This window comes from Cherax quadricarinatus, chromosome 20, assembly GCF_038502225.1.
Source record: "Cherax quadricarinatus isolate ZL_2023a chromosome 20, ASM3850222v1, whole genome shotgun sequence".
NCBI lineage: Eukaryota > Metazoa > Arthropoda > Malacostraca > Decapoda > Parastacidae > Cherax > Cherax quadricarinatus.
In genome coordinates, this window is record NC_091311.1 from 6,939,873 (window position 1) to 6,964,872 (window position 25,000).

Genomic DNA, 25,000 nt, shown 5'->3' on the forward strand with positions numbered 1-25,000 from the left:
AGTTATTTCTTGAGTAGCTTTAGGTAGATGTCGTTTTGAACATCAAAATGGTATACAATACCGACAGGTTGTTAGGTAAGACACATAGGCAACAGTTAGACAACTTTATTCCGAAACGTTTCGCCTACACAGTAGGCTTCTTCAGTCGAATACAGAAAGTAGGCAGGAACAGTAGAGATGTGAAGACGATGTATCAGTCCATCACCCTTGAAGTCGTAGAATTTGAGGTTGTCAGTCCCTCAGCCTGGAGCAGTTCAGTTCCATAGGCGAAACGTTTCGGAATAAAGTTGTCTAACTGTTGCATATGTGTCTTACCTAACAGATGTCGTTTTGATAAGGACCTGCCTCGTATGGGCCAGTAGGCCTTCTGCAGTGTTCCTACATTCTTATGTTCTTATGTTCTTATGAGAGGAAGAGGTCAATCTCGTTCATGGGTTTCACGAGGCCGAAGGGACAATGAAGAAAGACAACAAGAGGAAGGATAAAGAGATCGAAAATATGAAACAGATAGAAGAGAAAGACATGACTCCGCTGATAAACAAGGAAGTGGGGTACTCAATTGGAAGAAATCGTCCAATCAAATTGATTTTCAATCAGAACAGGGGCATAACAGGATCCTGCAGCAGGAGCCCATCAAATTATCAGCGGGTGTACTTCGATCACCACAGAGCAAAAGAAAGATACAAAGATGAAAGGAACAGGAAAGAGAGTCAAGGATAGAGATGGGCAGGGAAGCCTAGACTCAGGAGGATCAGCAAACACAACCTTCCTCAGAATCACCCACAGAACACCCCTCAACCCTGACACCTCACTGCAGCCAAACAAATTAAGCCAAAACCCACAGCCCCCACAAACTCCACTTCCACAGCAGCCTCCCATAAAATCTTGCCAGATCTCCCACTTCCCCATCCCCCGCAACCCCCCAGAAAAGTGTTGGAAAAGAAGCTAAAGGTATAATACACCAAGACAGATGGAATAAGAAATGAATGTGAAGAGTGGCACAAAAGAATCATGGAGGCATTCCCAGACGTCATAGTGCTCAAAAAAACAAACCTCACGGTGATGATAACAGATGCGTTCTTTCCATCCGGATATCAAATCCTGAGGAAAGATAGAGGGAACACTGGGGTAGGAGGTAGTAGAGTTTTGAGGTGGACAAATAAACGCAGATGCAGAATAATGTGATCCTTTATTGACAACGTTTCCCCCACACAGTGGGATTTCTCAAGTCACAAACAGATCTGTTTGTGACTTGATAAAGCCCACTGTGTGGGCGAAGCATTGTGAATAAAGGCTCACATTATACTGCCTCTGTGTTTATTTTTCCATCGTGTCGGTATTTTATACCATATATTTCTCGAGTTTTGAGATGGAAGAAATGGACAGAAGAGAAGCAAGGAACTACATAGTACGAACACGTCAGACTGGGGGGTATCATGATGGTGATTGGAGTAATGTACAACCTACTACAGAATAGCAGGAGGCTAAGACAAGAGTATGATGAGAACAACAGAGAAATGGTGGACATTCTAGCTGAGATAACCAGGAGAACTCATATAGGTATGGCAAAGCTACTAGTTGTGGGTGATTTCACTCACAAGGAGACTGATGGAAAACTTGGAGACACACGGGGGACCGGAAACAAGGAGAGCTAAGTTGATGGAGATGGTACTGGAAAACCTCATACATCAACATGTTAGAGACACTACCAGAGCGAGAGCAAGAGAGAGAGAGAGAGAGAGAGAGAAAGAGAGAGAGAGAGAGAGAGAGAGAGAGAGAGAGAGAGAGAGAGAGAGAGAGAGAGAGAGAGAGAGAGAGAACAGATCAGCCTTGGTTTGGCTTTCGTTGTAGAGAGGCTGCTACTGCTAAGTACAAGGCATGGCGAAGTTGTAAGAGACATCCTACCACCTATAACAGGAACGTGCACAGGCAAGCCTGTAGGCATATGGGTGACGTTCAAAAGTGGGCCATCGCTAAATGGGAGGCAGACACAAAAAGAAAGCTAGCATCAGGTAGAGTAGGTTCCAAAACCTGGTGGTCTCTGGTCAAGGACAGACAAGGTTATCTGCCTGATGAACCCATTCCACCTCTAAATCGACAGGATGGAACCACCTCTAATAGTAGTCAAGAGAAAGCGGACCTCTTTGCTGAACACTTTGCTACCAAAATGCAAGTTCCTGATCCAGCGAGGGACCCTCTTTGGCTAGCTGCAAGAACTGTGTCAAAACTGTCAGTGGTGACAATAAGGCAGGAAGAGCTGCATTTCCTTCTTAAATCGTTTGACCAAGAAAAGGCTGTGGGCCCAGACAAGTTGAGCCTAACATTGCTGAGATGTGCAGACCAGCTAGCAGCACCTCTAACTCGCATCTTTCAGCACTGCCTAGTACAGTGTAAATGGCCCTCTCTGAGGAAAAAGGCAAATGTAGTCCCTGTTCACAAAAAGAAGAGCAGAGCAGAAATCAGCAACTACAGACCAGTATCACTCCTGTCAATCACTAGCAAGATCCTTGAGACAATAATCTCAAGACAAATGACAGATTTTTTTGACTACCACTCACTACTTTGTGACCTTCAATATGGCTTCTGGAAAGGTTACTTTGTTGCTGATCTGTTGTTAAACCTCTCCACTAAATGGCACCAGTGACTGGATGAATCCAAAGTCAGCTGTGTTGTAGCACTGGACATTGCTGGTGCTTTCGACCTGGTGTGGCACCAGGGCCTCTTAGCAAAACTGCAAGCTCTGGGAATTGCAGGCTCTACGCTATGTCTCCTCAGTGATTACCTTCATGGTAGATCTCTAAGGGTAGTTCTCAATGGAACGGAATTAGCAAGACAATTGTTCCACAAGGAAGTGTGCTGGGACCATTGTTATGGAATGTCTACTTCAATGACCTTCTTCATAACCCATAACTTCATGCCAGCTGCTGTAAGCTACATCAATCACCAGCTAAGAGCTATATCAGCTTGGGGAAATAGATGGCAAGTAACATTTGCACCTGAGAAAACTCAAATAATGATGGTCTCTAGGCACCATGATGGTAATGCCGGTGCAGTAGTAAGTATGAATGGGAGGGTGTTGGTACCTGGGGAAAAAGTTGATATCCCTGGGGTGAAATATGACTCCAAACTGACCATGAAGAACCACGTTGTAAATGTTGCAAACAAGGCAGCATCTGCTTGACAGTAGGGGTTGCAAGATTCTGCATGAGGCACAAGTACGCTCACAACTAGAGTATGCTCCACTTTCTTGGTTTGCCTGCCCCCCCTCTCATCTGCGACTGCTTGAAAGAGTAGAGAACAGAGCAAGACGTCTCATCTCTCGCCTGGACCCATCCTGGATAGATCTGTCATTTCAGCACAGCCTTCAACACAGGAGGGATGTGGGTGGCCTTACTCATATGTACAAGGCCAATATTGTCAAAGTGTCACACTTGGATCCACTTCGAGGACAGCGAAAAGCAAGCTTCTATACCACAAAATGGGCAGAAAGCAGCAACTTCAATCTGGTTGTAACCTTCTCCAGAACATCACTTCATCTGAGATCATTTATCCCCAGGATGATTCGAGTCTGGAACACATTCGTACAGCATCATGATGGCAACGAGATAAAGTCATGTGATGAATGGTTTGAAAAACCGACAAGTTGAAGATTGAGACACTTATGCAGCATATGGGAATCTTTATTCAGGAAACGTTTCGCCACACAGTGGCTTCATCAGTCCAATACAAAGAGGAAGGCGTAAGGAGAGGAGGAGTAAGAGGTAATCAGTCCCTCAGCCTGGAGTCGATGTGTTCAGTCCATCAATCTTGTAGAATGTACAGCATAGGGCCGTAGACGTGGCTTATATACTGTAGTGAGGTGAGGTGAAGCAGGCGGAGGCGGGTTCATAGTGGTACCATCCACTAGTCGAAGTAGGTCTTCGTCCAAAGGTTGGACAAGTGTTGAAGAATTCTTTGTAACAAGATCCCATGATGCTGCAGTGTCAGACAGTTGTGATGAATGGTTTGAAAAACCGAGATAAAGTCAGTTGATCAAATGAAAATGCTGGCCCACAGATGGCTCCATCTTCATCCTGTTCCCTGCTTGTATGTTTCGTAACAATAAAAATACTTGTATGTTTCATAACAATAAAATGCTTTCAAATGAGCTGATGTAGGTAACAGCTCTTAGCTTAACAACAAAGTCAGGAATCCTTAATCTGTAAATAGCTTGTCAATAAAGCTAGGGATCCTTAACCTAACCTTGTCAAACCCTGTGTAAAAGAGAGAGAGAGAGAGAAGGATGAACCAGCAAGGCTACACCCCGTATTCACCTTGAGTAGTTCAGACATCGAGGGCATTACACATGAAAAGCCTCTCGGAGCTAGTGGTCACTTGATCCTGAGCTTCGAATACACTGATGAATTAAAATTGGAGAATGAAGCAGCCTGGGTAGGATAGAAGAAGCCAAATGACAAACGAGGGGACTACACAGGCATGAGGAATTTCCTGCATGAGGTGTAGTGGGAAAGAGAAAGAGGAGAGGCTCGTACCCAATGTCAACAGAAATAATGGGAAGAATAGAACGAGTCCTTGGTTTACCCAAAGGTGTGCAGAGGCCAAAACAATATGTATTAGAGAATGAAAAATGTATAGAAGACAAAAGCCCCAGGAAAATGACGAGATTAGCAGAAGAGCCTGGAACGAATATGCATGGATAAGGAGGGAGGCCCAGTGACAATACGAGAATGATATAGCATCGAAAGCCAATTATGACCTGTTGCATTCAAAGAGTATGTAACATTTATTCAGAGCATGTGAACACACTCTTTAAAGGCTACCTCCCCAACCAGCAAACCAGGTAACTAAGGGTTGGACGATCGGGGCCCCATCGTCAGATCAGTTCTTAGGTTCAGCCAAACATATTGTGAATCTGGCAGTTGTGAAGGTGACGTGGATACCGCTCACATTCTCACCCTTGTCATTTTCACCCAGCTGCTGGTTGAGCACGGTTGCCTATTATGTCTCCAGGCTGTGTCTTTGCTTCTTGATTTACCGTGTTGTACACATACATTTACAACTGTATACAGTGTACATACTTGTAAATACTTATAATTGCACTTGGTGAAGGAAAATTTAATTCAGAGTCATTCAGCTGTGTTTGTTCTGCTCGTTACTCCCCTTTACACCCAGGATAACAGGCCTTTTTGTTCCTGCGTTGTAATATGACCCATATCACCCACAGCCACATCAGGAGGAAAACAACAGTCAAAGACCAGGTAGTTAGGCTGAGGAAGGAAGGAGAGAAAATCACAAGAAATGACCAAGAAGTATGTGAAAGAGCTCAACACGAGATTTAAGGATGTATTTTCAGTGGAGACAGAAAACACTCCAGCAATCCGGGAAGGAAAGGTATACCATCAAGTACTGTACACACTACATACAACCCACGAGGAGGTGAAGAGGCTGCTAAGTTAACTTGATATCTCAAAGCCGTTGGGACCAGACAACATATCTCTGTGGGTTCTGAAAGAGGGAGCGAAGGCATTGTGTGTGCCATTAACAAAAATCTTCAACACCTCTATCGAAACGGGGCAACTACCTGAGGTGTGGAAGACGGCAAATGTAGTTCCAGTCTTTAAAACAGGAGACAGACATGTAGAATTAAACTACTGACCATTATCACTAACGTGTATAGTATGCAAAATCATGGAGAAGATTATTATGCCCAATAACCAGCACGGTTTCAGGGAAGGGACATCCTGTGCCATACACCTACTGGAGTTTTAGGTAACAGAAGTCAGGAGAGAGGGGTGTGTGGACTGCATTTTTTGTATTGTAAGAAGGCTTTCAATACAGTTCCGCACAAGAGATTAGTACTTAAACCTGAGGAGCAGGCATAAATACCAGGAAAGGCTAAGGAAGGCAATAACGAGTGACGGTACGTGACATGGTGTCAGGGTGGGCGCCTGTGACGAGCGGGGTTCCACAAGGGCCAGTCCCAGGACCGGTGCTGTTTCTTTTATATGTGAATAGCGTGAAGGAAGGGATAAATTCAGAGGTGTCCCTCTTTGCAGACGACTTGAAGGTAATGCGGTGACTTCCAACGGATGAGGATCAGATAGGAATACAAAGGGATCTATACAGGCTGCAAGCCTGGTCTAACAACTGGTTCCTGGAGTTTAACCTCACCAAGTGCAAAGCCATGAAGATTAGGGAAAGTCAAAGAAGACCGCAGACTGTAAACCTTATTCAAGGATCGTTTCGACAACCTCATTAAGGAATCGTTCAAGGCTCTAAACACAATGTACGTCAGGACCATATTGGAATATGGAGCGCAAGTATGGAACCCACATCTGGTAAAGCACGTTTAAGAAATTGCAGAAAGTGTAAAGGTTTGCAACAAGACTAGTTCCAGAGCTAAGGGAAATGTCCTTCGAGGAGAGGTTAAGGAAAATCAGCCTGACAACACTGAAGGACAAGAGGGATAGTGAGGACATGATAACGGCATATAAAATACTGAGAGGAATTGACAAGGTGGACAAGGGGAGTATTTTTCAGATTTGGGACACAACAACAAGGGGTCATAACTGGAAATTGAAAACTCAGACGAGTCACAGGGATGTTAGGAAGTACTTCTTCAGTCATAGAGTTGTCAGGAAGTGAAACAGTCTAAAGAGTGATTAGTGGAAGCAAGATCTATACATATCTTTAAGAAGAGGTATGATAAAGCTTACTGAGCAGGGAGAGAGAGTGACCTAGTAGCGAGCAGTGAAGAGGCGGGGTAGGAGCTGTAAATCGACCCCTGCAACGACAATAGGTAAGAACGCACACACCAGGAACAGAAATAATTCACCTAACAAAGCACAAAGTGTTGGAAGTGCTATATGAACAGGACATAAAAACAATTAGTTTAAACAACGCATCTCCACTGGTGCTGAGATGATCACAACTTTGTAACGTTATGGCAAAGAGCTTCAGCAAGCACCTTGAGACTGGGCAATTACCAGACAACACGAAAAAGTGCCATTGTGTTCCCTGTGTACGAGTAGGAACGACAGGCAGACAGATAGACAATGGGTAACAACGAAAAGCGACTTCATGCAATGAAATTCCGGAAGAAATTTGCACCGTTCCGGCTCTTACCTTCCTTCTGTTGGTACCGTCGATCTGAGCCGCCTCTATGACGTGTTCCTTGGCGTCGACCCAGTACAGCGTCTCCGTAGGATAGTCGATTGTGATGCCATTAGGCCAGTGGAGACCCTCTCCAATGATCACCTGCCTCTCTGACCCGTCCAGGTACGCACGTTCGATCCTCGGATTGGAACCTTGCACATGCAAAGAGTCAAGAGGTGAAATGAAGTGGAGCCCCTAGTGGAACACGACTTGCATAAAAACTGAAAGTTGTCCGAGCACTTACGAGGAAAACTATATTTGAGTTTGGTTGATCTGAGAGCATTCGTGTAAATAATATTCAACTTAGTACCATGCTGTAATTACACGAAATTTAATTGGATGAGTTTTATCGTTCAGTTTAGACTACTGAAATAGGTTTAGACTTACCGCAGTCGATCAGGCAGTCAGGTCATAACCTTGGTCTACTCAAAACAAGTCTATGAGATAGTCAGCTCATGTGACCCAGGTCTGCTAACCACAGTCCATCAGACAGCCAGATCATGAACCTGGTCTTCTCACCACAATCTATCACACAGTCAGCTCATGACCCTGGTCTACTAACAACAGACTATAAGTCAGCTTATGATTCTGGTTTACTAAGCACAGTCTATCAGACAGTCAAATCATGACCCTGGTCTACTAATTAGAGTGTATCAGACAGCAATATCATGACTCTGGTCTACTCACCAGAGTCTATCAGACAGTCAGCTCATGTGACCCAGGTCTACTAACCACAGTGTATCAGACAACCACAACATGACCCTGGTCTACTTACCACAGCCTATTAGACATTCATCTCAAGACCCTGGTCTACTAAGCACAGTCTATCTGACAGTCAGCGCATCACCCAGGTCTTCTAGCCACACCCTACCATGAAGTCAAATCATGACCAGACAGTCCCTGTAAGACCGTGGTCTACTCACCCCAGTCGGTCCAGACCAGGAGGTCTCTGGCCGGGTGTAGGAGAAGAGCTCTTGGCTTCTGCAGGTTGGTCCAGACAAGCGGCCTACGACACGACCTGCACCAACACAAGATGCGTCAGTCTAAGTCAGCCTACTCCATCACACTTCAGCCTACTCCGCAAACTCTAGCCTAACCCACCACACTCTAGCCTACTCCACCACACTCCAGCTTACTCCACCACACTCTAGCCTACTCCACCACACTCCAGCTTACTCCACCACACTCTAGCCTACTCCACCACACTCTAACCAACTCCACCACACTCTAGCCTACTCCACCACACTCTAGCCTACTCCACCACACTCCAGCCTACTCCACCACACTCTAGCCTACTCCACCACACACCAGCCTACTCCACCACACTATAACCAACTAAACCACACTCTAGCCTACTCCAACACACTCTAACCTACTCCACCACACTCCAGCCTACTCCACCACACACCACACTCTAGCCTATTTCTACGACACGACCTGCACCAACACAAGATGCGTCAGTCTAAGCCAGCCTACTCCATCACACTTCAGCCTATTCCATCACACTCCAGCCTACTCAACCACACTTCAGTCTACTCCACCATACTCCAGCCTACTCAACCACACTTCAGCCTACTTCACCACACTCCAGCCTACTCCACCACACTCCAGCCTACACCATCACACTCCAGCCTACTCCAGCCTACTCCACCACACTCCAGCCTACTCCACCACACTCCAGTCTACTCCACCATACTCCAGCCTACGCCAACACACTCCAGCCTACTTCACCACACTCCAGCCTACTCCACCACACTCCAGCCTACACCATCACATTCCAGCCTACTCCAGCCTACTCCACCACACTCCAGTCTACTCCACCACACTCCAGCCTACTCCACCACACTCCAGCCTACTCCACCATACTCCAGCCTACTCCACCACTCTCCAGCCTACACTACCAAACTCCAGCCTACTCCACCACGCTCATGCCAACTCCACAACTCTCTAGCCAACTCCATCACACTCTACCCTACTCCACCACACTCTAGCCTACTCCACCACACTCTAGCCTACTCCACCACACTCCAGCCTACTCCACCACACTCTAGCCTACTCCACCACACTCTAACCAACTCCACCACACTCTAGCCTACTCCACCACACTCTAGCCTACTCCACCGCACTCCAGCCTACTCCACCACACTCTAGCCTACTCCACCACACACCAGCCTATTCCACCACACTATAACCAACTAAACCACACTCTAGCCTACTCCAACACACTGTAACCTACTCCACCACACTCCAGCTTACTCCACCACACACCACACTCTAGCCTATTTCTACGACACGACCTGCACCAACACAAGATGCGTCAGTCTAAGCCAGCCTACTCCATCACACTTCAGCATATTCCATCACACTCCAGCCTATTCCATCACACTCCAGCCTACTCCACCACAATATAGTCTACTCCACCATACTCCAGCCTACTCAACCACACTCCAGCCTACTTAACCACACTCCAGCCTATTCCACCACACTCCACCCTACTCCACCACACTCCAGCCTACTCAACCATACGCCAAACTCTAGCCTACTTCACCAGACTCCAGCCTACTCCACCATAAGCCAGCCTACTCCACCACACACCAGATTACTGCACTACACACCTACCTACTTCACCGCACCTAAACCTACTCCACCACACACCAGATTACTGCACTACACACCTACCTACTCCACCAAACCTAAACCTACTCCACCGCACTCTACCCTACTCCACAACACTCTAGCCTATACCACCACTCTCCAACATACTCCACCACGCTCGAGCATATTCCACCACTTTCTAGCCAACTCCACCACACTCTAGCCTACTCCACCACACTCCAGCCTAGTCCACCACGCTCCAGCCAACTCTACCACTCTCTAGCCAACTCCACCACACTCTAGCCTAATCCACCACGCTCTACCCTACCCCACCACACTCTAGCCTACTCCACCACACTCCAGCCTACTCCGCAAACTCTAGTCTACCCCACCATACTCTAGCCTACTCCACCACACTCCAGCCTACTCCACCACACTCTAGCCTATTCCACAACACTGTAGCCTACTCCACCACACTCTAGTCTACTCCACCACACTTCAGCCTATTCCACCACACTCCAGCCTACTCCGCAAAGTCTAGACTACCCCACCACACTCTAGCCTACTCCACCACACTCCAGCCGACTCCACCACACTCTAGCCTATTCCACCACACTCTAACCAACTCCACCACACTCTAGTCTATTCCACAACAAAGCCAACTCTACCACTCTATAGCCAACTCCACCACACTTTAGCCTACTCCACCACGGTCTAGCAAAGTCCACCACACTCTAGCCTATTCCACAACACTGTAGCCTACTCCACCACACTCTAGTCTACTCCCCCACACTTCAGCCTACTCCACCACACTCCAGCCTACTCCACTACACTCTAGCCTACTCCACCACGCTCTAGCCAAGTCCACCACACTCTAGCCTATTCCACAACACTCTACCCTATTCCACAACACTCTAGCATACACCACTACACTCTAGCCTACTCCACCACACTCTAGCCTACTGTACCACACTCCAGCCTACTCCACCACACTCTAGCATACTGCACCACTCTATAGCCGAATCCACCACACTCCAGCCTGCTCCACCGAACTTTAGCCTACTTCACCACACTCCACCATACACCAGCCTACTCTACCACACACCGGACTACTCCACTACACACCAGCCTATTCCATCACACTCCAGTCTACTCCGCCACACACCGGTCTACTCTACCGCACACTAGTCTACTCCACGATACTCCAGCCTGCTCCACCACACTCTACCCTACTCCACCATACTCTAACCAACTCCACCACACTCTAGCCTACTCCACCACACTCTAGCCTATTCCAAAACACTCTATCATACTCCACCAAACTCTAGCGTACTCCACCACACTCTAGTCTACTCCACCACACACCAATCTACTCCACCACACTCCAGCTTACTCCACTAGACTCTATCCTACTCCACACTCTAGCAAACTCCTCCAAACTCCAGCCTTATACACCACACTCTAGCCTACTCTATCACACTCCACCCTACTCCACCACACACCAGCCTACTCTACCACACACCAGATTACTCCACTACACATCCGTCTATTCCTCCACACTGCAGCCTACTCCGCCACACACCAGTCTACTCCACTGCACACTAGTCTACTCCACCACACTGCAGCCTACTCCAGCACACTCCACTTTCCTCCACCACACTCTAGATCACTCCTCCGCACTCTAACCTACTCCACCACACTCTAGCCTACTCCACCACACTCCAGCCTACTCCACCACACTCCAGCCTACTCCACAACACTCTAGCCTATTCCACCACACTCTAGCCTATTCCACCACACTCTAGCCTACTCCAGCACACTACAGTCTACTCCACCACGCTCCAGCCTACTCCACTACACAATAGATAACTCCACCACACTCTAACCTACTCCACCACACTTCAGCCTACTCCACCAAACTCTAGTCTAGTCTACCACACTCTAGCCTACTCCATTACACTCTAGCCTACTCCACCGCACTCTAGTCTACTCCACCACACACCAGCCTACTTCAACACACTCCAGTCTACACCACCACACTCTAGCCTCCTCCACCACACTCTAGCCTATTCCACCTCACTCTAGCCTACTCCACCATACTCTAGCATACTCTACCACACTCCAGCCAACTCCACCACACTCTAGCATATTCCATCACACTAGAGCCTAATCCACCACAATCCAGCCTACTCCACCGCACTCTAGCCTATTTCACCACACTCCACCCTACTCCACCACACACTGGATTACTCCAATACACACCAGCCTATTCCAACACACTCCATCCTACTCCGCCACACTCCAATCTACTCCACTGCACACTTCTCTACTCCACCACACTCCAGACTACTCCACCAAACTTTAGCCTACTCCACCACACTTTAGCCTATTCCACCAGACTCCAGCCTATTCTACCGCACTTTAGCCTACTTCACCAGACTCCAGCCTACTCCACCATACACCAGCCTTCTCACTACACACCAGATTACTGCACTACACACCTACCTACTCCACCGCACTCTAACCTATTCCACAGCACTCTACCCTACTCCACCACACTCTAGCCTTGTCTACCACTCTCCAACCTACTCCACCACTCTCCAACCTACTCCACCACACTCTAGCCTACACCACCACACTCCAGCCTAATCCACCACACTCTAGCCTACTCCACCACACTATAGACTACTCCACCACACTCTAGCCTATTACACCACACTCTAACCTACTCCACCACACTCTAGCCTACTCCACCACACTCTAGCCTACTCTACCGCACTCCAGCCTACTCCACAACGCTCTAGCATATTGCGCCTCACTAGAGCCTAATCCACCACACTCCAGCCTACTCCACCGAACTCAAGCCTAGTTCACCTCACTCCACCCTACTCCACCACACACCAGCCTATTCCACCATACACCGGACTACTCCAGTACACGCCAGCCTATTTCACCACACTCCAGTCTACTCCGCCACACACCAGTCTACTCCACTGCACATTAGTCTACTCCACGACACTCCAACCTACTCCACCACGCTCTACCCTACTCCACCACACTCTAGCCTACTCCACCACACTCCAGCCTACTCCGCAAACTCTAGTCTACCCCACCATACTCTAGCCTACTCCACCACACTCCAGCCTACTCCACCACACTCTAGCCTATTCCACCACACTCTAACCAACTCCACCACACTCTAGTCTATTCCACAACACTGTAGCCTACTCCACCACACTCTAGTCTACTCCACCACACTTCAGCCTATTCCACCACACTCCAGCCTACTCCGCAAACTCTAGCCTACCCCACCACACTCTAGCCTACTCCACCACACTCCAGCCGACTCCACCACACTCTAGCCTATTCCACCACACTCTAACCAACTCCACCACACTCTAGTCTATTCCACAACAAAGCCAACTCTACCACTCTCTAGCCAACTCCACCACACTTTAGCCTACTCCACCACGGTCTAGCAAAGTCCACCACACTCTAGCCTATTCCACAACACTGTAGCCTACTCCACCACATTCTAGTCTACTCCCCCACACTTCAGCCTACTCCACCACACTCCAGCCTACTCCACTACACTCTAGCCTACTCCACCACGCTCTAGCCAAGTCCACCACACTCTAGCCTATTCCACAACACTCTACCCTATTCCACAACATTCTAGCCTACACCACTGCACTCTAGCCTACTCCACCACACTCTAGCCTACTGTACCACACTCCAGCCTACTCCACCACACTCTAGCATACTGCACCACTCTATAGCCGAATCCACCACACTCCAGCCTGCTCCACCGAACTTTAGCCTACTTCACCACACTCCACCATACACCAGCCTACTCTACCACACACCGGACTACTCCACTACACACCAGCCTATTCCATGACACTCCAGTCTACTCCGCCACACACCGGTCTACTCTACTGCACAATAGTCTACTCCACGATACTCCAGCCTGCTCCACCACACTCTACCCTACTCCACCATACTCTAACCAACTCCACCACACTCTAGCCTACTACACCACACTCTAGCCTATTCCAAAACACTCTAGCATACTCCCACAAACTCTAGCGTACTCCACCACACTCTAGTCTACTCCACCACACTCCAGTCTACTCCACCACACTCCAGCTTACTCCACTAGACTCTATCCTACTCCACCACACTCTAGCAAACTCCTCCAAACTCCAGCCTTATACACCACACTCTAGCCTACTCTATCACACTCCACCCTACTCCACCACACACCAGCCTACTCTACCACACACGGGATTACTCCACTACACATCCGCCTATTCCTCCACACTGCAGCCTACTCCGCCACACACCAGTCTACTCCACTGCACACTAGTCTACTCCACCACACTGCAGCCTACTCCAGCACACTCCACTTTACTCCACCACACTCTAGCTCACTCCTCCGCACTCTAGGCTACTCCACCACACTCTAGCCTACTCCACCACACTCTAGCCTACTCCACCACACTCCAGCCTACTCCACCACACTCCAGCCTTCTCCACAACACTCTAGCCTATTCCACCACACTCTAGCCTATTCCACCACACTCTAGCCTACTCCACCACACTACAGCCTACTCCACCGCGCTCCAGCCTACTCCACTACACAATAGATAACTCCACAACACTCTAACCTACTCCACCACACTTCAGTCTAGTCTACCACACTCTAGCCTACTCCATTACACTCTAGCCTACTCCACCGCACTCTAGTCTACTCCACCACACACCAGCCTACTTCAACACACTCCAGCCTACACCACCACACTCTAGCCTCCTCCACCACACTCTAGCCTATTCCACCTCACTCTAGCCTACTCCACCATACTCTAGCATACTCTACCACACTCCAGCCTACTTCACCACACTCTAGCATATTCCTCCACACTAGAGCCTAATCCACCACAATCCAGCCTACTCCACCGCACTCTAGCCTATTTCACCACACTCCACCCTACTCCACCACACACTGGATTACTCCAATACACACCAGCCTATTCCACCACACTCCATCCTACTCCGCCACACACCAGTCTACTCCACTGCACACTTGTCTACTCCACCACACTCCAGACTACTCCACCAATCTCTAACCTACTCCACCACACTTTAGCCTATTCCACCAGACTCCAGCCTATTCTACCGCACTTTAGCCTACTTCACCAGACTCCAGCCTACTCCACCATACACCAGCCTTCTCACTACACACCAGATTACTGCACTACACACCTACCTACTCCACCGCACTCTAACCTACTCCACAGCACTCTACCTTACTCCACCACACTCTAGCCTTGTCTACCACTCTCCAACCTACTCCACCACTCTCCAACCTACTCCACCACACTCTAGCCTACACCACCACACTCCAGCCTAATCCACCACACTATAGCCTAATCCACCACACTCTAGCCTATTCCACCACACTCCAGCCTACTCCACCACACTCTAGACGACTCCACCACACTCAAGCCTATTACACCACACTCTAACCTACTCCACCACACTCCAGCCTACTCCACCGCGCTCCAGCCTACTCCACCACACCCTAGTCAACTCCAACACACTCTAGTCTACTTCACTACACTCTAGCATATTCCACCACACTCTAGCCTATTGAACCACAGTCTAACCTATTCCTCCACAATGTAGCCTACTCCACCACACTCTAGTCTACTCCTCCACGCTCCAGCCTTCTTCAACACACTCCAGCGTGCACCACCACACTCTAGCCTACTCCACCACACTCTAGCATAGTCCACCACACTCCAGCCTACTACACCACACTCTAGCATATTCCGCCACACTAGAGCCTGTTCCACCACACTCTAGCCTATTACACCACCCTCTAGCCTATTCCACTTTACTCTAGCCTACTCCACCAAACTCAAGCCTTCTCCACCACACTCCAGCTTACTCCACCACACTCCAGCATATTCTACCACACTCCAGCCTACTCCACCACACTCCAGCCTACTTCACCGCACTCTAGCCTACTTCACCACACTACACCCTACTCCACCACACCCCAACCTACTCCACCACACACCGGATTATTCCAAAACACACCAACCTATTCCACCACACTGCAGCCTTCTCCGCCACACACCAGTCTACTGCACTGCACATTAGTCTACTCCACCACACTCCAGACTACTCCATCAAACTCTAGCCTACTCCACCACACTCTAGCCTATTCCACCAGACTCCACCCTATTCTACCGCACTCTAGCCTACTCCAGCATACACCAGCTTACTCCACCACACATCAGATTACTGCACTACACACCAGTCTACTCCACCACACTCTAGCCTACTCTACTACACTCCAACCTACTCCACCGCACTCCAACCTATTCTACCGCACTCTAGCCTACTCCACCACACTCTAACCTACTCCACCACTCTCCACCCTATTCCACCACACTCTAACCTACTCCACCACTCTCCAACCTACTCCACCACACTCTAGCCAGCTCCATCACACTCTAGCCTACTCCACCACACTCTAGTCTACTCCACCACACTCCAGCCTACTCCACCGCGCTCCAGCCTACTCCACCACACTCTAGCCAACTCCACCACACTCTAGCTTACTCCACCACACTCCAGCCTATTACACCACACTACAGCCTATTCCACCACACTCTAGCCTATTCCACCACACTCTAGCCTATTCCACCAAACTCTAGCCTATTCCACCACACTCTAACCTACTCCACCACACTCTAGCCTACTCCACCACACTCCAGCCTACTCCCCCATACTCTAGCATATTCTACCACACTCCAGCCTACTCCACCATGCTCTATCATATTACACCACACTACAGCCTAATCCACCACACTTCAGGCTACTTCACCGCTCTCTAGCCTACTTCACCACACTCCACCTTACTCCACCACACACCAGCCTACTCCACCACACACCGGATTACTCCACTACACACCAGCCTATTCCACCACACTCCAGCCTACTCCGCCACTCACCGGTCTACTCAACTGCACACTAATCTACACCACACTCCAGACTACTCCACCAAACTCTAGCCTACTCCACCACACTCTAGTCTATTCCACCAGACTCCAGCCTGTTCTACTGCACTCAAACCTACTTCACCAGACTCCAGCCTACTCCACCACACACCAGATTTCTGCACTGCACACCAGTCTACTCCACCACACTCTAGCCTACTCTACCACACTCCAACCTACTCCACCACAGTCCAGCCTACTTTAAAACACACTAGTCTACTCCACCACACACCGGCCCAGTCTACCACACTCCACCCTACTCCACCACACACTAATCTACTCCACTACACACCTGCCTACTCCATCATACTCCAGCCTACTCCACCACACACCATTCTACTCCACCAGACTCTAGCCTACTCCGTCACATACCTGCCTACTACACCACACTCCAGCCTACTCCACAACTTTCCAGCCTACTCCAATACACTCCTGCCTACTACACCATACTCCAGCCTACTCCGCCATATTCCAACTTACTCTACCACACTCCAACCTACTCAGCCACACACCAGCCTACTCCACCACACTCCAGCTTACTCCACAGCTTTCCAGCCTACTCCATCACACACCAGCTTACTACACCACACTCCAGTTTATTTCACCACACTCCGGCCTACTCCATACTCCAGGCTACTCCTTTCCCCACCCTAGTCCATATTCCTGCCTACTCCATTCCCCAGCCTACTCCATACTCCAACCTACTCCATACAGCTTACTACATTACACTCCAAGATACTCCACCACATTCTAGCCTATTCTGCCTACTCCCTGAGGGAGGAGAGGTGAGGCCTGAGCCGTGAGGGATGAAAGGTGAGGGATGACAGGTGAGGGATGACAGGTGAGGGATGACAGGTGAGGGATGACAGGTGAGTGATGATAGGTGAGGGATGACAGGTGAGGGATGACAGGTGAGGGATGACAGGTATGGGATGACAGGTGAGGGATGACAGGTGAGGGATGACAGGTGAGGGATGACAGGTGAGGGATGACAGGTGAGGGACGACAGGTGAGGGATGACAGATGAGGGATGACAGGTGAGGGATGGCAGGTAAGGAATGACAGGTGAGGTATGACAGGTGAGGGATGACAGGTGAGGGATGACAGGTGAGGGGTGACAGATGAGGGATGATAGGTGAGAGATGACAGGTGAGGAATGACAGATGAAGGATGACAAGTAAAGGATGACATGTGAGGGATGACAGGTGAGGGATGACAGGTGAGGGATGACAGGTGAAGGATGACAGGTGAGGGATGGCAGGTAAGGAATGACAGGTGAGGGATGACATGTGAGGGATGACAGGTGAGGGATGACAGGTGAAGGATGACAAGTGAGGGATGACAGGTGAGGGATGACAGGTGAGGGATGACAGGTAAGGGATGACAGGTGAAGGATGACAGGTAAAGGATGACAGGTGAGGGATGACAGGTGAGGGATGACAGGTGAGGGATGACAGGTAAGGGATGACAGGTCAGGGATGACAGGTCAGGGATGACAGTAAGGGATGACAGGTGAGGAATGACAGGTATGGGATGATAGGTCAGGGATGACAGGTCAGGAATGACAGGTAAGGGATGACAGGTGAGGGATGACAGGTGAGAGATGACAGGTGAGGGATGACAGGTGAGGGATGACAGGTAAGGGATGACAGGTGAGGTATGACAGGTGAGGTATGACAGGTGAGGGATGACAGGTGAGTTATGACAGGTGAGGTATGACAGGTGAGTTATGACAGGTGAGGGATGACAGGTAAGGGATGACAGGTGAGGTATGACAGGTTAGGTATGACAGGTGAGTTATGACAGGTGAGGTATGACAGGTGAGGGATGACAGGTGAGTTATGACAGGTGAGGTATGACAGGTGAGTTATGACAGGTGAGGTATGACAGGTGAGTTATGACAGGTGAGGGATGACAGGTAAGGGATGACAGGTGAGGTATGACAGGTTAGGTATGACAGGTTAGGTATGACAGGTGAGTTATGACAGGTGAGGTATGACAGGTGAGGTACGACAGGTGAGGGATGACAGGTGAGGGATGACAGGTGAGGCATGACAGGTGAGGCATGACACGTGAGGGAGGGTTGAGATACTCACCCGTCAAGGTGAGACACTTCTATCCTGCGCGTGACACTGTCCAGCCAGTACACGTGATCGTTCACCCAGTCCACTGCAATTCCACTGGGCTTCCGCAGTCCCCACCTCACGATGGCTGTGTGTGTGTGTGTGTGTGTGTGTGTGTGTGTGTGTGTGTGTGTGTGTGTGTGTGTGTGTGTGTGTGTGTGTGTGTGTGTGTGTGTGTGATAGAGATATTTAAGAAATATATTATGAATGCAGTAAGATAACAGAATGAATATCTTTCGCTGATTATTTGATAGATATCAACATGATCATAATTTCATATCATTAAAGACTACCTTCTGTGATCACCCAGTGACCACAGACCCCCTTTTCCACTGACCCCTGGTTCTTGACCCCAATACTTGACCCCCATGGTTTCTGGCCCAGGGCACTTGACCCCCTAGTTCCTAACCCATTTCTTCTAATCACTGGTTTCTGTTCCTGTCTTTTGGCTCTTAATTCCTATGCCACCTTCTCTTAACCACTGTCCTTTGATCTGATTCCTGTCCTTTCACCCCTGGATGCTGGTTCCATAACTCCTGATCAATGGTTTGTGACCCTTGATCAATGACCTCTGACCCCCTAGTGAGTGGTCGCTGAGTGACCCCTGGCTGACCTCTTTCTCCGGAGCCGTTGAGGTAAGCTCTCATAATAGCGTCCAAGCTGACATCCGTCCAGAAGATGAGTGAATGGTAGTAATGGTAGTCGATGGCTATTGCATTTTGTAGTCCCTTGGCCACGCTGGTATACGCTCTCCCATCAATGTTGATCTGTCCCAGAGTGGAGAGAACATTCTGTAATGTGCACGTGTGATCACCTATGTGTACAAATAAAAAAAAGTGATATAAAAACTGGCCACCCAGAATGTCCTTGGATTAAAACCGGGAAAGAGTTCGCGGAAGAGCGAGCACAAATTCCCAGCGGACTCATCGGCCTTCAGTCACGGAAGGAGGTTGGAAGAAACGTGAATCACCGGCAATTTCCAAGGAAGAGAAGAAAGGGAATGGTATGAGGGTGAACAAGAATGGGAAGAAGTTAGAGAGAGAGAAACAGAGACAGACAAACGAAGACAGAAAATCGACGATTAAACCAATTACTCTTATTAACGTGTGAGACTTGTCTGTATGAATGAGAGTTTACGAAGGAAGAGATATAATGAGCAGCTCGTGAATCCTGCAAAAAAGGCATACCTGCTGCTGCATACAGGTTCCCAGTTGGGGAAGACAGAGAAGCTAGAGAGGCTAACAGGCAGAGATATAATCCCTGAACGACACTAAGGTTCTTAAGATGAACTGGGGAGACTGTGCAATATACTTATGCCCAACAGTCAAACGTTAGCAGGATTAGAACTGTATGAGATCGAAGAAAGATTTGCTAATCAGTTCCCTAACGTTTAACGTGAGGGGCCTATAAGGAGATAATGAAGATCTGCCTGACGTTCCGTAATGAAAGACCAAGCCCATAAATTTAGCCGTAGTTTATAGAGGACAGAGGAGACACACAGGCAGACAATACCCTGCTGACGGTGACACAGCTTCAGTAAAAGTTATAGTTTGACTTAGCAGTGAAAAACATGAAATTATGAGTCAGTTGGCATCGCGATCAGTAGTCATATATATATATATATATTTTTTTTTTTTTTATTATCACACCGGCCGATTCCCACCAAGGCAGGGTGGCCCGAAAAAGAAAAACTTTCACCATCATTCACTCCATCACTGTCTTGCCAGAAGGGTGCTTTACACTACAGTTTTTAAACTGCAACATTAACACCCCTCCTTCAGAGTGCAGGCACTGTACTTCCCATCTCCAGGACTCAAGTCCGGCCTGCCGGTTTCCCTGAATCCCTTCATAAATGTTACTTTGCTCACACTCCAACAGCACGTCAAGTATTAAAAAACCATTTGTCTCCATTCACTCCTATCAAACACGCTCACGCATGCCTGCTGGAAGTCCAAGCCCCTCGCACACAAAACCTCCTTTACCCCCTCCCTCCAACCCTTCCTAGGCCGACCCCTACCCCGCCTTCCTTCCACTACAGACTGATACACTCTTGAAGTCATTCTGTTTCGCTCCATTCTCTCTACATGTCCGAACCACCTCAACAATCCTTCCTCAGCCCTCTGGACAACAGTTTTGGTAATCCCGCACCTCCTCCTAACTTCCAAACTACGAATTCTCTGCATTATATTCACACCACACATTGCCCTCAGACATGACATCTCCACTGCCTCCAGCCTTCTCCTCGCTGCAACATTCATCACCCACGCTTCACACCCATATAAGAGCGTTGGTAAAACTATACTCTCATACATTCCCCTCTTTGCCTCCAAGGACAAAGTTCTTTGTTTCCACAGACTCCTAAGTGCACCACTCACTCTTTTTCCCTCATCAATTCTATGATTCACCTCATCTTTCATAGACCCATCCGCTGACACGTCCACTCCCAAATATCTGAATACGTTCACCTCCTCCATACTCTCTCCCTCCAATCTGATATTCAATCTTTCATCACCTAATCTTTTTGTTATCCTCATAACCTTACTCTTTCCTGTATTCACCTTTAATTTTCTTCTTTTGCACACCCTACCAAATTCATCCACCAATCTCTGCAACTTCTCTTCAGAATCTCCCAAGAGCACAGTGTCATCAGCAAAGAGCAGCTGTGACAACTCCCACTTTGTGTGTGATTCTTTATCTTTTAACTCCACGCCTCTTGCCAAAACCCTCGCATTTACTTCTCTTACAACCCCATCTATAAATATATTAAACAACCACGGTGACATCACACATCCTTGTCTAAGGCCTACTTTTACTGGGAAAAAATTTCCCTCTTTCCTACATACTCTAACTTGAGCCTCACTATCCTCGTAAAAACTCTTCACTGCTTTCAGTAACCTACCTCCTACACCATACACTTGCAACATCTGCCACATTGCCCCCCTATCCACCCTGTCATACGCCTTTTCCAAATCCATAAATGCCACAAAGACCTCTTTAGCCTTATCTAAATACTGTTCACTTATATGTTTCACTGTAAACACCTGGTCCACACACCCCCTACCTTTCCTAAAGCCTCCTTGTTCATCCGCTATCCTATTCTCCGTCTTACTCTTAATTCTTTCAATTATAACTCTACCATACACTTTACCAGGTACACTCAACAGACTTATCCCCCTATAATTTTTGCACTCTCTTTTATCCCCTTTGCCTTTATACAAAGGAACTATGCATGCTCTCTGCCAATCCCTAGGTACCTTACCCTCTTCCATACATTTATTAAATAATTGCACCAACCACTCCAAAACTATATCCCCACCTGCTTTTAACATTTCTATCTTTATCCCATCAATCCCGGCTGCCTTACCCCCTTTCATTTTACCTACTGCCTCACGAACTTCCCCCACACTCACAACTGGCTCTTCCTCACTCCTACAAGATGTTATTCCTCCTTGCCCTATACACGAAATCACAGCTTCCCTATCTTCATCAACATTTAACAATTCCTCAAAATATTCCTTCCATCTTCCCAATACCTCTAACTCTCCATTTAATAACTCTCCTCTCCTATTTTTAACTGACAAATCCATTTGTTCTCTAGGCTTTCTTAACTTGTTAATCTCACTCCAAAACTTTTTCTTATTTTCAACAAAATTTGTTGATAACATCTCACCCACTCTCTCATTTGCTCTCTTTTTACATTGCTTCACCACTCTCTTAACTTCTCTCTTTTTCTCCATATACTCTTCCCTCCTTGCATCACTTCTACTTTGTAAAAACTTCTCATATGCTAACTTTTTCTCCCTTACTACTCTCTTTACATCATCATTCCACCAATCGCTCCTCTTCCCTCCTGCACCCACTTTCCTGTAACCACAAACTTCTGCTGAACACTCTAACACTACATTTTTAAACCTACCCCATACCTCTTCGACCCCATTGCCTATGCTCTCATTAGCCCATCTATCCTCCAATAGCTGTTTATATCTTACCCTAACTGCCTCCTCTTTTAGTTTATAAACCTTCACCTCTCTCTTCCCTGATGCTTCTATTCTCCTTGTATCCCATCTACCTTTTACTCTCAGTATAGCTACAACTAGAAAGTGATCTGATATATCTGTGGCCCCTCTATAAACATGTACATCCTGAAGTCTACTCAACAGTCTTTTATCTACCAATACATAATCCAACAAACTACTGTCATTTCGCCCTACATCATATCGTGTATACTTATTTATCCTCTTTTTCTTAAAATATGTATTACCTATAACTAAACCCCTTTCTATACAAAGTTCAATCAAAGGGCTCCCATTATCATTTACACCTGGCACCCCAAACTTACCTACCACACCCTCTCTAAAAGTTTCTCCTACTTTAGCATTCAAGTCCCCTACCACAATTACTCTCTCACTTGGTTCAAAGGCTCCTATACATTCACTTAACATCTCCCAAAATCTCTCTCTCTCCTCTGCATTCCTCTCTTCTCCAGGTGCATACACGCTTATTATGACCCACTTCTCGCATCCAACCTTTACTTTAATCCACATAATTCTTGAATTTACACATTCATATTCTCTTTTCTCCTTCCATAACTGATCATTTAACATTACTGCTACCCCTTCCTTTGCTCTAACTCTCTCAGATACTCCAGATTTAATCCCATTTATTTCCCCCCACTGAAACTCTCCTACCCCCTTCAGCTTTGTTTCGCTTAGGGCCAGGACATCCAACTTCTTTTCATTCATAACATCAGCAATCATCTGTTTCTTGTCATCCGCACTACATCCACGCACATTTAAGCAACCCAGTTTTATAAAGTTTTTCTTCTTCTCTTTTTTAGTAATTGTATACAGGAGAAGGGGTTACTAGCCCATTGCTCCCGGCATTTTAGTCGCCTCATACGACACGCATGGCCTACGGAGGAAAGATTCTTTTCCACTTCCCCATGGACAATAGAAGAAATAAAAAAGAACAAGAGCTATTTAGAAAAAAGAGAAAAACCTAGATGTATGTATATATATATATGCATGTGCGTGTCTGTGAAGTGTGACCAAAGTGTAAGTAGGAGTAGCAAGATATCCCTGTTATCTTAGCGTGTTTATGAGACAGAAAAAGAAACCAGCAATCCTACCATCATGCAAAACAGTTACAGGTTTCTGTTTCACAGTCATCTGGCAGGACGGTAGTACTTCCCTGGGTGGTTGCTGTCTACCAACCTACTACCTATATATATATGGTATATATATATATATATATATATATATATGGTATATATATGTATATATATATGTATATATATATATCAAACCATACCCCCGGCCGGGATTGAACCCGCGGTCATAGAGTCTCAAAACTCCAGCCCGTCGCGGTATTACATATATATATATATATATATATATATATATATATATATATATATATATATATATATATATATATATATATATATATATGTATATATATATATATATATATATATAAATATATATATATATATATATATATATATATATATATATATATATATATATATATATATATATATATATATATATATATATATATATATATATATATATATATATATATATATATATATATATATATACAATAAGATCACAGTAAACAGGTGATTTTAAAAAATGCAAAACAACCAATGTGAAAGAGTAGTGAAATTCCAAGCGCTTTCGTGACTACTCACATTGTCAAGGAACTATGAAAGCAATACATCAAAGGAAGGCAATTAAAGGGCTTAGATCACACCTCACAGTCAACTCCCACAACAAAGAAACACCTGACGCGGGACAGTACCGGACTCATAAGAAAATAGGAACACTGCAGTAGGTCCGCTTGTCCAACTAGACAGGTCCTAACGACAACCCACCAACAAATCATTCTACCCAAGAAATAAGGTTTATTATTTGTCCAATGTATTATTAAACTCTAACCAAATTTCATTAATTATAAATGAATCTAATTTATACAAACCTAAGGAAATATTCATATTATTTTCAAAACTGCTTTTTATGAAACAAGATTCAATTATATTTCTGTCAACCA

General features: G+C 47.0%; 1 protein-coding gene across 1 annotated transcript in view; it reads right to left on the reverse strand.

The window, feature by feature from the left end:
• The window catches only part of LOC128699890 (low-density lipoprotein receptor-related protein 4), an 846,819-nt gene that overhangs the window by 16,665 nt on the left and 805,154 nt on the right, over positions 1–25,000 (reverse strand). The window contains exons 12-15 of the mRNA XM_070086860.1: positions 19,557–19,710; positions 18,917–19,031; positions 8,079–8,173; positions 7,126–7,307 (exon numbers count right to left, since the gene is read on the reverse strand). Of these exons, the coding sequence (XP_069942961.1) occupies positions 7,126–7,307; positions 8,079–8,173; positions 18,917–19,031; positions 19,557–19,710 (546 nt within the window). The remainder of the gene's footprint in view (positions 1–7,125; positions 7,308–8,078; positions 8,174–18,916; positions 19,032–19,556; positions 19,711–25,000) is intronic.